We start from the raw sequence: 13,562 nt of genomic DNA on the forward strand, positions 1-13,562 counted from the left end.
TTTTTTTTTTTTTTTTGGTCAGTCATGGGAGCCTGAACTCTTCAGCTCAAGACTAACACTCTAGCACTCGAGCCACAGTGCCACTTCTGGCTTTTTCTGCTTATGTGGTGCTGAGGAATTGAACCCAGGGCCTCATGCATACAAGGCAAGCGCTCTATCACTGAGCAGCTACCTTCCCAGCCCCTGCAATGAATTCTTGACTGCATCCTTCAACCCCTTCGATAATTCATTTGTCTTACCACTCTCCCCTTGACTCCCCTCCCCTTCTTGGATGTGCCCATTTTCTGGTGTTGATTTTTTGGGGCTTTCCAAAAAGATTATACTACTTGGGCTCTTCTTAGAATCTGTTATATTTCTTAACTCATTTGTAACCATTTGTGTATGGACCATCCCAATAAGTTTACTTCTAGATTTATCTATATTCTACCACAAATGAAAGAAACCATGCAACTTTCATTTCTCTGGGTCTGACTTACTTCACTTAATATATTTTTTCCAAGTCTTTCCATTTCCTTACAAATAGAACAATATCATTCTTTCTAATAGATAAGTAAAATTCCATGTGTACATATACCACATTTTCTTGATCCATTCTTCCATTGAGGAGCATCTGGGCTGATTTCATATCTTGGCTTATTAGAGAATGTTGTTGGGATTTTGATGGGTATTGCATTGAATTTGTAAATTGCTTTGGGCAGTATTGTCATTTTCACTATGTTAATTCTTTCAATACAGGTACATGTTAGGCTATTTTCTGTTTTTTATTTTTTTTTCTTAATGTGTGGTAGGTGAGAGCAAAAGACTGAAGAAAACTTTAGGCACTACTGAAGTTTTTTTTTTTTTTTTTTCATTCAAGACTGGGACTTGGAACTTGCTAACTCTTTACACTCATTGGCAGGTGCCCTACCATCTGAGGCCCACTATTGATACCTCTAAGCCTCACTATTGATTTTTCACCTACTTTCAAACAATAGTTCTTATATTGAATGCTGCTCAGTAGTGACAATGATATTTTTTGTTGTTTCTTTTTTAAAAAATAGTAAGACTTGCTAAAATAATTATTTTCTACATATTTCAAGGATGTGATTTTATTCTTTCAGCTCTTATCTTCATTGTCAATGGGCATCTGTAGAAGATCTGGAAAAAGATAAAAGAATTCAGCAAAAGATTAAACGATTTAAGTCAAAACAGGGCCAAAACAAGTTCCTTTCAGAGGTATGAAATACCTGATTAATTTTTGAAAATGTTTATTAAATTTTACTCTGGAGTTTGAATTTTAGTTTGGTAAGTTGCTACAAAAATTACAACAATTTATTTGATGCTGTTACTTGCATATTGGTAACTAAGTATTGCTAAAAAATTTTGTAAACAGGAAATTTCTCATTCTTCCTGTTTCTTTGTCTCAAAAATACTGGTCTTTAGGATACTATGTGGAAATAGTGATGGTATAATTAAACACTTGGACTGAAAGTGCAGATAATAAATGAAAAAAGTAAGTAGACAAATGCTCCATGGAGATTTAGCAGCCTAAAAGGTTGAAAAATTTTACAGTAAGTATAAGATACAAGTTCTAGGATATAGAAGTTTAACTTTTTTTGGCGGGATGCGGGGCGTGGGGGGGGGAACTAGGTGGCAAATTTTTTTGTTTTAGTCAAGTGACTCTGAAAGAGTCCACTGATCTTGTGCCACAGAAACTGAACAGGGATGGAAGCTGGTATACAGTGTGTTTGCCTAGGTTTGCGGGAGTCATAGGAACATCAGCTCTGCTACCCTGAACACCCAGCCTTCTCAGTGGAACTGAGTGGAATGAGTTAACTTACTTATGATTCAGATCTTAGATCTAGGAGAATAGGAAGATGATTTTTTTCTTTGAAAGGATGATCTTTTGGAAAATAATAAACTAAGAGATTCTATTTCTCATAACTTTATAATGAAAATAAAGTTAAGTTTTTCCATATCAGGTAAGTTGAAATCATTAGATTCCTTTTAGAAAGGGATACCCTATGTTCTGTTGACCTTTTCTGTGGTCTCAGATGGGGATCGGGGGAGGACCAAAAGCACAGTGTAGCTTTCCCCCATCCTTAAATCCTGGTGCTGCTTATTAATTTGGGCTCTGTTTCCTGTAGTCTAATGCTCTTTAGAGAATTTTATCTGGCCCTTACTATACAGCCTGTCGGTCTGAACCTGTTATCTGTGCCAACTGTTTTTTAACCAAGGTTGAAAAACATTATCTTCCAAGAAAATTGGCATTTAGAAATCTTAGGTTCTATTCTGAATGAATTATGAGAAGATAAACATATACCATCCCCCCCACCCCCTGCAACCTTTATGCATGTACTGTTTATTTATTGTGGCTTCAATATTCATGGCTTTGCTATTGTAGAGATTTCACTCAGGGTTCCTTTCATTTCTCTGTTACACCTTATATGTCTCCTGCCCCTAAAGTGTTATTCGAAAAGATCACTTAGTCTGGAAATTTTATCACAAGCATGATAGCATAGATTACTCAGTGGGAAAAATGTAGGGGGAATAAAGTAAATTTAATTCTTTTTAACAATAAACATGACAGTTCTAAGAATAAGTTATCTTTTAAAAAAAGTCTTGCCATCCAAATCTGATTTGTGGAAAATTTTAGTGTTAATGTTGTATGTGAATAATAAATGCATACTATATATATAGAAGCTTTTGCAAAGCCAGTGCATTCCTATATTGACATTTTAAATTAACGAAACATTTGGTGTTTTCCACATCTGTAGAAAAGCCAGAGGTAGTTGAGTTGTATTTGAGTTTTTTTGTTTGTTGGTTTTTAATACTATCTGGGGGCTTGAACTCAGGGCTTGGGAGCTGTCCGTCTTTGCTCAAGGCTATCAATTCCTGATTCATAGCTCCACTTCTGGCTTTTCCGGTGGTTAATTGAAGGTGGGAGTCACAGATTTTCCTGCACTGGTCTGCTTCAGACTGCACTCATCAGATCACAGCCTCCAGAATAGCTAGGATTACATGTGTGAACCACCGGCATCTGGCTGAATCATTTTTGTATTTCTGCCTTTTGTTTGCTGATTCATAATTCACATTACCCAAACTGGGCATTTAAGTGGTCACAGTAACACACAGAATGGGTTCTTCAACATCCTGTAACTGATAGCTTGTCTTTTTAACCTGAGGTTCGTGGGATAAAAATGGTGTCTTAAGTGATTTCTAATATGCCTTTTAAAACATTTTTAACACAGTGGTATGATTAAGTTAATCTATAACAACATACATTGATGTTTTTTTGGCTGTTTGCTTTTTTAATTTCTGGCTCAGACTGACTGAAACTTTTCAAAATATGGCTTAGTCTGCAACTTCTCCTAGAGACATATTCTATTCTTTTATATGAAACAATATTGTAAACAAGTAGTTTTACTTTATTTTTGTAAATATTTACAAATCTTAGTTAAGTAACTCAGTTATTTAGGTCTCATTTTTTAAATTCTAAGCTTTTACCCAAACACTTAGTATTCAGTGCAAGTAAGTCATCCTAACATTTAAGATTAGTGACAAGACTTATTCTGAATGAGATACTAATATTGATTGGTGAAGATATGAAATGGTTTCAGTGTTTGTAGCTCTTGAGTAGCATTCTGCAAATGATCTATATAGCATAACAACCCAAATAGTTATGAGACTTCAGTAGTACTTATGATGCATTGCTCTGATCCTTTATTGGAAACTGTACTTTCAAGAATGCTAAATGCATTGCATGCCATAAGCCTTTCGGATTGCTCATTAGTGAATTGTAATTTCACACTTCATTTAAAATATTCTTAAACATTCTCTCACAGTAAAAGGTTTCACACAGTAATTAAAAGACCCAGTTAACAAAGTCTGAGAAGTCTGCTTTCCTCATGGGGAATGGTTTTGCTAAATTGTAGCATTTCAGTTAATATAATAGAATTTACCAAATAAAAATTTTGTATTGCTGTGACCCAAGATATTACTGTGTGATGAAAAATGAATTATTGCTTGGCATTTTCATTCAGGAAATAAATAAATGTTTTAACCTTTTCTTTCCCTGCCCCCTTTGGTACAGATTGAAGATGAGCTTTTTAATCCAGATTATGTGGAGATTGACCGGATAATGGACTTCGCACGTAGCACAGATGACCGGGGAGAGGTAACAGGAGATCATTTATATTCCAAAGCCATGGTTCAGGCAGCTCATATGTGTTTGCAGAGATGAGAGAAGCCTATACCTGGTCCTGGTCAAAATCCTGGATCGTGATAATACTTGTCTAAGTTTAACTGAAACCTAGTGATTGATTGCTTTATTTAATAAGAGTGTTAAATATTTTTATGATTAGTCTGAGTTCTAAAATAACAATCAATTTACATTGACATTTTCACAGTTCTAGAATATGATTAATAAAGACCTCAGTACATTTCAGTTTGTATCTATTCTGTAGCAAACTGTTCCCATGTGTAATCGAGAGTACTTTTGTAGCAGAATAGAGTTTAATGTAATTTGTTTGGGGTCCTCTTAATTAAGCTGATAAACTTTATTTAATGCAGTACCAATGAATAAAAGAAAATTTATCTCTTTATGATAAGAACTTATGAGATTGTAAGAAATAAAAATAAAGTCTATGACCCCCCCCCAAACACGTGTCTTGGTAACAATATGTCTACATACTATTAGCGCTATCTCTCATTATTGATTCATGCAAATTGAATTTTATATTGAAGTGTTTAGGGTTTGATTAACTAGGGAGACTCTGCAAAGAACTCTCATTTTATTCTAAAATTTTTGTGGTGAAATTCTATGATATTTCAAACATGGAATTTTAATTCCATGGTATCTGAAACATCTGTACTTTGCTAGTTCTTAGTTTTACTTTTAAAAATTGTTTCGTGGAATATTTATAGGTAGTTTTAATACAATAACCAAGTCGTTGTACTTTGGTCTTAAAATGAAGGCCAAAAAGCCTAATCCTTTTCTCAAATACTTTCCCCTCCAATCTTCTAGAGCTCAAGTGCATTATTTTAATGATTGGATGCAAGTATCTCTTTAAGGAAAGGGCAGATATTCTAATAAATTTGTGTAGTTTTAATTCTTTAAGAAATTAGACAATTATGCAAACATAAATATGCTAAGATGATTACATTAGCAAATTATGTAAACATGTAAATATGCTAAGATGATTTGCTTTATAAATCTAAGTCATATACTTGATGAATGATTTGCACAGATAAAAATGAGGCCCACATTTAGCTTGTTATTCATCAGCTATTCCTTATGCTTCCTGGCTTGAAAATTACCAATGAATGATATAGATAAAATTTTTAATTTGTTCTACTAATGACAAATAATACTGTTTTAAAATGTTTACCAACACAGTCTTATTGATGCTTTCATTTATCTACTGGTAAATATAGCATATGGTTTTCCTTAATATGTAGTGTTTATTAAATAAATTGAATCCTGGTTTATTTTCACCTGGCCAGCCTGTGACTCACTATCTGGTGAAGTGGTGCTCACTTCCTTATGAAGACAGCACATGGGAGCTGAGTCAGGACATAGATCAAGCGAAAATCGAAGAGTTTGAGAAACTCATGTCCAGGGAACCAGAAACAGAGCGTGTGGTAAGAATTGGCTCACTGTAGACAATTTAATTTGAAAATAACATAGTAGTATGATCTTTGAAAAACCACTAATGGGATTTACCATACTCGAAACAGGAGCGACCTCCTGCTGATGATTGGAAGAAATCGGAGAGTTCCAGGGAGTATAAAAACAATAACAAACTCAGGGAATACCAGTTGGAGGGAGTAAACTGGCTACTTTTCAATTGGTACAACATGTATGTAAAATATTTTTCTTTACTTTTAAAGAAGAACTGTAGCTCTTTTCCTTTATTTTTAATTAAAATATTAATCTGAAGCATAATAAAAGTGTTTGAAATATGCTTAATGTTTACTTATTCAACAGATTAATAGAGATGGTCTAAAGTATGTAGAAATAGTTTTTCTTTCTTAGAAAGTTCTCTTTGAAAATGTATTTTTGGGAAGTGGTGCTGTAGCTCAAATGGTAGAGTGCTTGCCTTGAGCTGAAGAGTGCAGGGACAGCGCCAAAACCCAGAGTTCAAGCCCCACGACCAACCAAAAAAAACAAAACTTTGGGCTGGGAAGGTGGCTCAATGGTAGAGTGCGTGCCTTGCATGCATGAGGCCCTGGGTTCAATTCCTCAGCACCACATAAGCAAAAAGAAAAAAGCCGGAAGTGGCGCTGTGGTTCAAGTGGTAGAGTGCTAGCCTTGAGCTGAAGAGCTGAGGGACAGTGCCTAGACCCAGAGTGCAGGCCCCACGACTGGACCCCCCCCCCCCAAAAAAAATGTATTTTTGTTAGCTGGGTACCCACAGCCCGTGCCTGTGGTCCTAATTACTCAAGAGACAAGTCTGGTGATTGCAGTTCAAAGCCAGCCTATGCAGAAAAGTCTGCAGGTTTAAGTGATATAGTGTTAGATTTGAGCACAGAATCTCAGGAACAGCACCTAGGCCCTGAGTCCAAGCCCCAGGATGGTCACCAAAAAAAAAAAAGGTATATATTTTTTTAATATAAGAAAGCATATGGGACTGAGGATTAAGAGAGTATAATTTTGTGAGAAGACAGTGATATCTAATGTCTATAATTATTAAACTTTCCTCTTTATTTTTCCTCACAGGCGAAACTGCATTTTAGCAGATGAAATGGGTTTGGGAAAAACTATCCAGTCCATTACATTTCTCTATGAGATATATTTGAAAGGAATCCATGGCCCTTTTTTAGTGATTGCCCCATTGTCCACAATCCCCAACTGGGAAAGGGAATTCCGTACCTGGACAGAGTTGAATGTGGTTGTGTATCATGGGAGTCAAGCTAGTCGTCGGACCATTCAGTTGTATGAAATGTACTTCAAAGATCCCCAGGTAAAACTTCCTGCGTCCTACCCCTTGTATTCAGTAAATGTATTTTAAGGTGTTAAAAATGTAAATGTTTCAGGTCCAGACTTTGCATATTGGGAAAATTGCTTGAAATTTCTTGGCTAATTATGGATACTGCATCTTTGGATACTGCTCTTTTTTTTTTTGGTCCGGTCGTGGTGCCTGAACTCTGGGCCTGGGTGCTGTCCTTCAGCTCTTCAGCTCAAGGCTAGCACTCTACCACTTGAGCCACAGCACCACTTCCGGGTTTTTTCTTTTTGCTTATGTGGTGCTGAGGAATCGAACCCAGGGCCTCAGGCATGCAAGGCAAGCGCTCTACCACTGAGCCACCTTCCCAGCCCGGATACTGCTCTTTTTAAAAAATACCATTTGTTATTCTGTTTCATTGAAAGAATAAAATCTGTTTTTACCTTGGATAATCGCAATATAATTTAATGTAATGCAGTTTTTGTATACATTTACAGTAATAACCAAATAAACAGGTGGTACTAAGTATGAGTAGAGAGAATTTGTTTTTTTGTTTTTTGTTTTTGTATTTTTACTAGAGGTGAAAAATACTAGGCTTTGGGAAAAACAGATCTCCAAGGTAAAGGCTTTATATTTTGGCTTGGACTGCCAATTGTTACTTTTTTTTCTTGATTTTTAGTTACTTGTATTCAATTATGATATTGACAGTGAAACATGGTAAATGACACAATAAAAAGGGTAATATGTTAAAGATTTTAAGCTATAACTAATAAATGGGTAACAGTTAATTGGAAATGTTTGTTTTATGTGTATGTTTGGTTTTTATAAGCTTAAATTCTGACCTATGGTTATATAAAGGGAAATCTATTGAAACCGATATTTTTAGTTTATCTTTAGATTTGATAAAATTCTAAGTTATATCCTAAGTTAATTTTTTTATTTCAAGTGTTTTAATGTTTTATAGGAAGTTTTTAAAGAATAAAATAAGAAAAATAATTTCTAAATACCGTATGTAATTTATAAGGAATTTGAAACCAAGATTTTACTAGCAATTTTGTAATTTCTTTTAAAAACGAAATATTTATTGTACAGCTGTTTTGCCATAATGGCCTAAAGCCTCCAAATTAACTGCAATACAGAATATGTTATTGAAAAAAAGAAAGGGATTCCCTAAGAAGGATAAATTGATATATTTTATACCATATCTTCATCATCAACATTATTAATATAATCTCTAGTGCTTAATAATTCTGAGTTGTTCTTCTAGGGTCGAGTGATAAAGGGGTCCTATAAGTTTCATGCCATCATCACGACATTTGAGATGATTTTGACTGATTGTCCTGAGCTGCGGAATATTCCCTGGCGCTGTGTGGTTATTGATGAAGCCCACAGACTGAAGAATAGAAACTGCAAGCTGTTGGAAGGTCTCAAGATGATGGACTTGGTCAGTGATCATACTAGTGATTCCACTGAATCTGCATAAGGATCCTTACTGACTTGGTAGTTGTACTGCTCTGAAGGTGATTGGTGTCCATGAAGGGCATATACAAAGCCTGCCCAAAATTGTGATTCAGTTTTCTGAACTTTCAGTTACTCAAAAGTTGCTGATGGCTTCTTAATTTATGCTGTATGCTCTTACTTTTAAACAGTCATTTTGCAGCAAAGTATAGTCACCATATTTTTCCCTGAGGGGAATTTCAGGTATTTGCTTCACTCTTTTGTTTATAGATTTAATTGTGGGGCTGAGCTTTACCTCAGTGATGACTGTCCAGTTATGGACCAAGGCATGTAGTTTTCATCCCACAGGTGTGACTCAGACCTGTAGGTGCAAGTTCTCAAAAGTACAAGATATTACAAGACCTCAAATTATCTGGAGTTTTACACCGTACCTAACACAAACATCCCCAACTTTGTTTTCACCTTACACAGAGTCAGTTTGATTTCCTTGATTTCATTTGTACATGTTTTTCAAATAGTATCATAGGATAATATATTGTAGAAATGGTAGAATTTGGTTGCTTTGTTGTGTTCTACTGCAGCATGCATGATACTGTACTGGAAACTGCTATGTGGTCTGTCATTCTTAAGCTTCTTTTCACTCAATAAGTGTTGTAACTATTTGTTTTTCCTTTTCTTTCCATCTGAAAATACCTTTATTTTTCCTTAGCCACTAAAATGATGTTTTATATATATATATATGTATATATACATGTATATATACATATATATATATATATATATATATATATATATACTTATAGGTTCAAAGTATCCTTTTTTTCCCCTTTCTGTATTTTTCTTTGTTATTATAAAGTTGATATACAGAGAGGTTACAGTTACATAAGTCAGATAAAGAGTACATTTCATTTTTAACAACATCAATCCTTCCCTCACTCTTTCCCAGTTTTTCCCTTCCGTCCCCACCCACAAAAGTTTTTTTGTTGCTGTTTTTGTTTTTTCTTTCCTTTTGTCTTATATGTTCGTTTATCTGTCTTTGCGGGGAGGGAACAGAAGTGGTGGGACAAGGGTGAACAAATGCAGCAGTGGCACTCACTAGACATGCTGAAAAAGAACTATACAACTTGTTTTTCATTTTTGACGTACCATTTGAAAGAAAAGTTATTTTCATGTAGGATATCTTGGGTGATTTAATTCATGTCAAATAGTTTTTAGAAAAGGTTTTTTAAATCTCTAATGTTCAACATCTGTAGATTAGTAGGATCATTTGTTAGAGTTGGAAATAGGAAGACATATTTTGTATGTTTAAGGACAGGCAATAGGCACTATTGAAAAGAACACCTAAAGCTTTCTTCCCCAGCTTCTTTGAGTAGTTGCTTCTATTCCTAAGAGGACTAGACTAACAAACTCATTTCTGAATTAACAAATAGGCACAGTCTATTTTTTGCTTAAAGGAAGAAGTCTTAGTTACCCTGTTTAGGATAGAATTTCCCATCTCTATAATGACTTATAATTCATATTGTCCCACATCTTTTATAAAAGTTTACTATTTTAGGTGACCAATCCACAAAACAATGTGAGCTTCTTTGATCTCTCCGGGTGATGTGTTAGCATTACATTGAAGTAAACCTGTATTTGCAGGTAAAGACTCAAAGCCATAAAATATCTAGTTACTGTTTTGAAGTTGGAATCCACCTTTCTGGTGATCTACTAAGGGACAATACTATGACTGTTTTCCTAAAATGTAAACAGCAACATGACTAATTTATCATTTCTTTTATCAGTAACATGTGGATCATTACTATAAAACAATTTAGAACAAATTGGTTTAACTATCATAACCCACCTGTCATTTCGATATTTATGGAATTACTTTAACATTTTATCAATGAGTTAGAATTCATTTTATGAATAATTTTTCTGTTGCATGTCAACATTCCTTAAACTAACTTGCAGATAACATATATGGAAACTATTTGTGTCCTCAGCGGAGTAAACACAGAAGGCTGCCTCTCAGGTTGCCCTATTGGCTAGTCCAAGTACCCAGAATTCCTATAACTTTTTTGTTGTTGTTGTTAAGAGTAGGACTCAAACTCAGCACCTGAAGCTTGCTCATTGGCTCTACCATTGAGCTACGCCCAACCCCCTTGTAACTCATTTTTAACGAACTGGGAAGCTTCCGTTAACAAATGAATAAATACTTTGTTTTTTCTAATGATTGAGTGTCTTTAGCCAGGCACCCACCTGTAATCCTAGCTACTCAAGAGTCTGAGATCCGAGGACCGCAGTTTGAAGCCAGGCAGGGCAGGAAAAGTCCATGAGACTCTTTTCTCTAATTAATCACAGAAAGCCAGAAGTGGAGCTGTGGCCCAAGTGACAGAGCCCTAACCTTGAGCAAAAAAGCAGTTCAGGGCAGTGTTCAAACCCTAAGTTCAAGCCCAGTACTGGCACAATATGTCTTTAGCCAGGTGTCAGTGACTCATACTTCAAATATTAGCTACTTGGAAGGTGGAGATTTGGTAGTTCAAATTCAGTCTGGGCAGAGAAGTCCACAACAGTCCATCCAAAAATGCAAAACCTGGCTGAGGCATAGCTCAAGTGGTAGAATGGCAGCCAAACCAGCAAATCAAAAAAGCATGAGGCCTGAATTCAGACTATCATGCCAACAAGGGAAAAAATAATAACAATCTTTGTCTCTTGTTTCTTGCTTGTAATTCCAACTACTCAAGAAGCAGAGATTGGGATGACTGAGGCCATCCTTGGTAACAGGTTAGCAAGACCTTATCTCAACAAAAAGATGGGCAGGGTGGCACATAGATAAGATCTACCCTGCGACTCAAATGGTAGAGCACTTGCTTAGCACATGTGAGGCCCTGAGATCATATCCCAGTATCACCCAAAAAAATCTTTATCTCAGCAAAAAGCTTTATTTATGAAGTAGAAGACATTATTGTTCAGAGCCAGAATATATTTATATTCATGCAGTTCTGAGTAACATTTTACCTAGTGGTTAAATTCATATGTAAGCATCATTAGAACATAAGTACTTGTCTATTCTATGCTTAGATCCTAAAGTAAGTCACAGTTAAAATACTAAGTAGCTATATTCAACTAGAGTACAGCTTCTAAGGATCTTCTGTTACTTGTGTTAGACTGAGTTAGGATGAAAATGTATTTGATGAATATGATCGCCAAGTTGATTCTCAAAATAGGAAGACAGCTAAGTTTTTTTCCATCTCCTGAGACAGGAAATGTTTGTGAAGATAATACAGAGGCAGGACAGGTGACATCTCCATAGAAGTGTGTGAAAGCAAAGCTACCTCACCCCTTTGTCTCTTATTGATGAAGAGTGGGTGTCATACAGGTTGTAGTAATTCTTTGTTAATTATGTTGTCCCTGCTGTCAATGTAAGATAGTCCCTCATAAACTAAAGAATCTGCTGAAATAAACCTGAATGCTTACCGCTTCATCAAAGCTAAAGGCGGTGAAGACATTGGAGGGAAAATGTATAGTTGCTGGAATTAAGGCTTGGATATAATAATGTTCAGAAGCCTGTGTCGGGAGTTCCTTTCCTTTTTCAAAAAATAACTTTATCTTGAAAAATAATCAGTTAAAAAATCTTAAACATAACCAGAGGCCGGTGACTCAGGAAGCTAAGATCTGAGGATTGATGTTTGAAGCCAACCTTGGCAAGAAAGTCCATGAGACTCTCATCTCCAATTAAACACCAAAAACGCGAGAGGTAAAGCTGTAGCTCAAGTGGTAAAGCGCTAGCCTTGAACCAAAGAAGCTCAGAGACAGTGCCCAGGCCATGAGTTCAAGCTCCATGACTGACACCAAAAATAGTTTCAACTTTTGAAGTATTAAGTGTTAAAGGCTGAAGTCAGGGTATGAAAAAATTGGGAAGCATTATCAGTACTGCTTTTCTACTGCCCTTTTTCTGAATCTGATGGTGCTTTTTAAAAATTTGTGGGGGACTAGGCACCAGTGGCTCACACCTGTAATCCTAGCTACTCCGGAGGCTGAGATCTGAGGATCTCGGTTCAAAGCCAGCCTGGGCAGGAAAGTCCGTGAAACTTACCTCCAGTAAACCATCAGAAAATCGGAAGTGGCACTGTAGCACAAGTAGTAGAGTGCTAGCCTTGAGCTGAAGAGCTGAGGGACAGCGCTCAGGCCCAGAGTTCAAGGCCCATGACCGACAAAAAAAAAAAAATTGTGGGGGCTGGGAAGGTAGCTTAGTGGTAGAGTGCTTCCTTAGCATGCACGAACGGCTCAATTCCTCAGTACCACATAAGCAGAAAAAGCCTTAAGTGGTAAGAGTACTAACCTTGAGTAAAAGAAGCTTGGGAGCAGTGTCCAGGCTCTGAATTCAAGCCCCAAGACTGGCAAAAAAAAAAAAGGAAAAAAATCCTTGGATCGCCATTGAGACTTGGGCCTTCCAATGATCATGTGCAAACTACTACAGTCCATGTAAATTCATTAGTGTTTATATAGTAGAAGAACTTAGTTGATTTGCAAACTTCTTAACATTCATTAATTTAATCAGTGAAGACTAGATCATCCTTCCAACTTCTATCAAGAGAAAAAAGGAAAGAAAAACACTGAACTGTTTTATCTCACTGTCCTGAGAGTTTCATCCACAGATAAGACATGGTAGTCATTTAGAAAATTAGTGAGTCTTTGTTTTTTATTGGGCTGGGTCAGTACCTCATTGTTAAGTTCAAGCTAACCTTGAACTCACTTTGTAGTTTAGTCTAACCTTGCATACACAATCATTCTGCCTCATCCTCCTCAGTGCTGAGATTATAGGCATGAGTCACTCTGCCTAGCCAATTATGTATTCTTACTTACATCATTTCACTAGTATTTGCTGAGCATATAGCCTGTTTGGCAACTAAATTTTGTCAGCTTTCAAGTTAAGTCAAAATATTTCTCTTCAAATACTGTAAACCATAGTCACTTTCTAAAATAGTTGTATTCATTGTGTTATATACATAATAGCCAAATAAAGTAATAATAATGATCATAATAAAGCTCCTGGTCATTTTTTTATTTTTTATTATCTTTAAGTATTTGTATAAAGGAGTTGCTATATAACAAGCAGTTTATGAATCTAGTGCATCTAGTTCAGTGTCACTCTCTTCACCATTCTCACCACACCCCTTGACACACCACTTC

General features: G+C 35.9%; 1 protein-coding gene across 4 annotated transcripts in view; it reads left to right on the forward strand.

The window, feature by feature from the left end:
- Positions 1–13,562, forward strand: part of Chd7 (chromodomain helicase DNA binding protein 7) — a 216,881-nt gene that overhangs the window by 159,221 nt on the left and 44,098 nt on the right. For all 4 annotated transcript variants that reach the window (XM_069990780.1, XM_069990783.1, XM_069990781.1 and 1 more), the window contains exons 8-13: positions 1,101–1,215; positions 4,073–4,156; positions 5,485–5,622; positions 5,719–5,840; positions 6,701–6,944; positions 8,194–8,370. In XM_069990780.1, coding sequence (XP_069846881.1) covers positions 1,101–1,215; positions 4,073–4,156; positions 5,485–5,622; positions 5,719–5,840; positions 6,701–6,944; positions 8,194–8,370 — 880 coding nt within the window. The remainder of the gene's footprint in view (positions 1–1,100; positions 1,216–4,072; positions 4,157–5,484; positions 5,623–5,718; positions 5,841–6,700; positions 6,945–8,193; positions 8,371–13,562) is intronic.

The sequence above is a fragment of the Dipodomys merriami genome, unplaced genomic scaffold (genome assembly GCF_024711535.1).
Source record: "Dipodomys merriami isolate MVZ:Mamm:240054 unplaced genomic scaffold, mDipMer1.0.p SCAF_4, whole genome shotgun sequence".
Lineage (NCBI taxonomy): Eukaryota > Metazoa > Chordata > Mammalia > Rodentia > Heteromyidae > Dipodomys > Dipodomys merriami.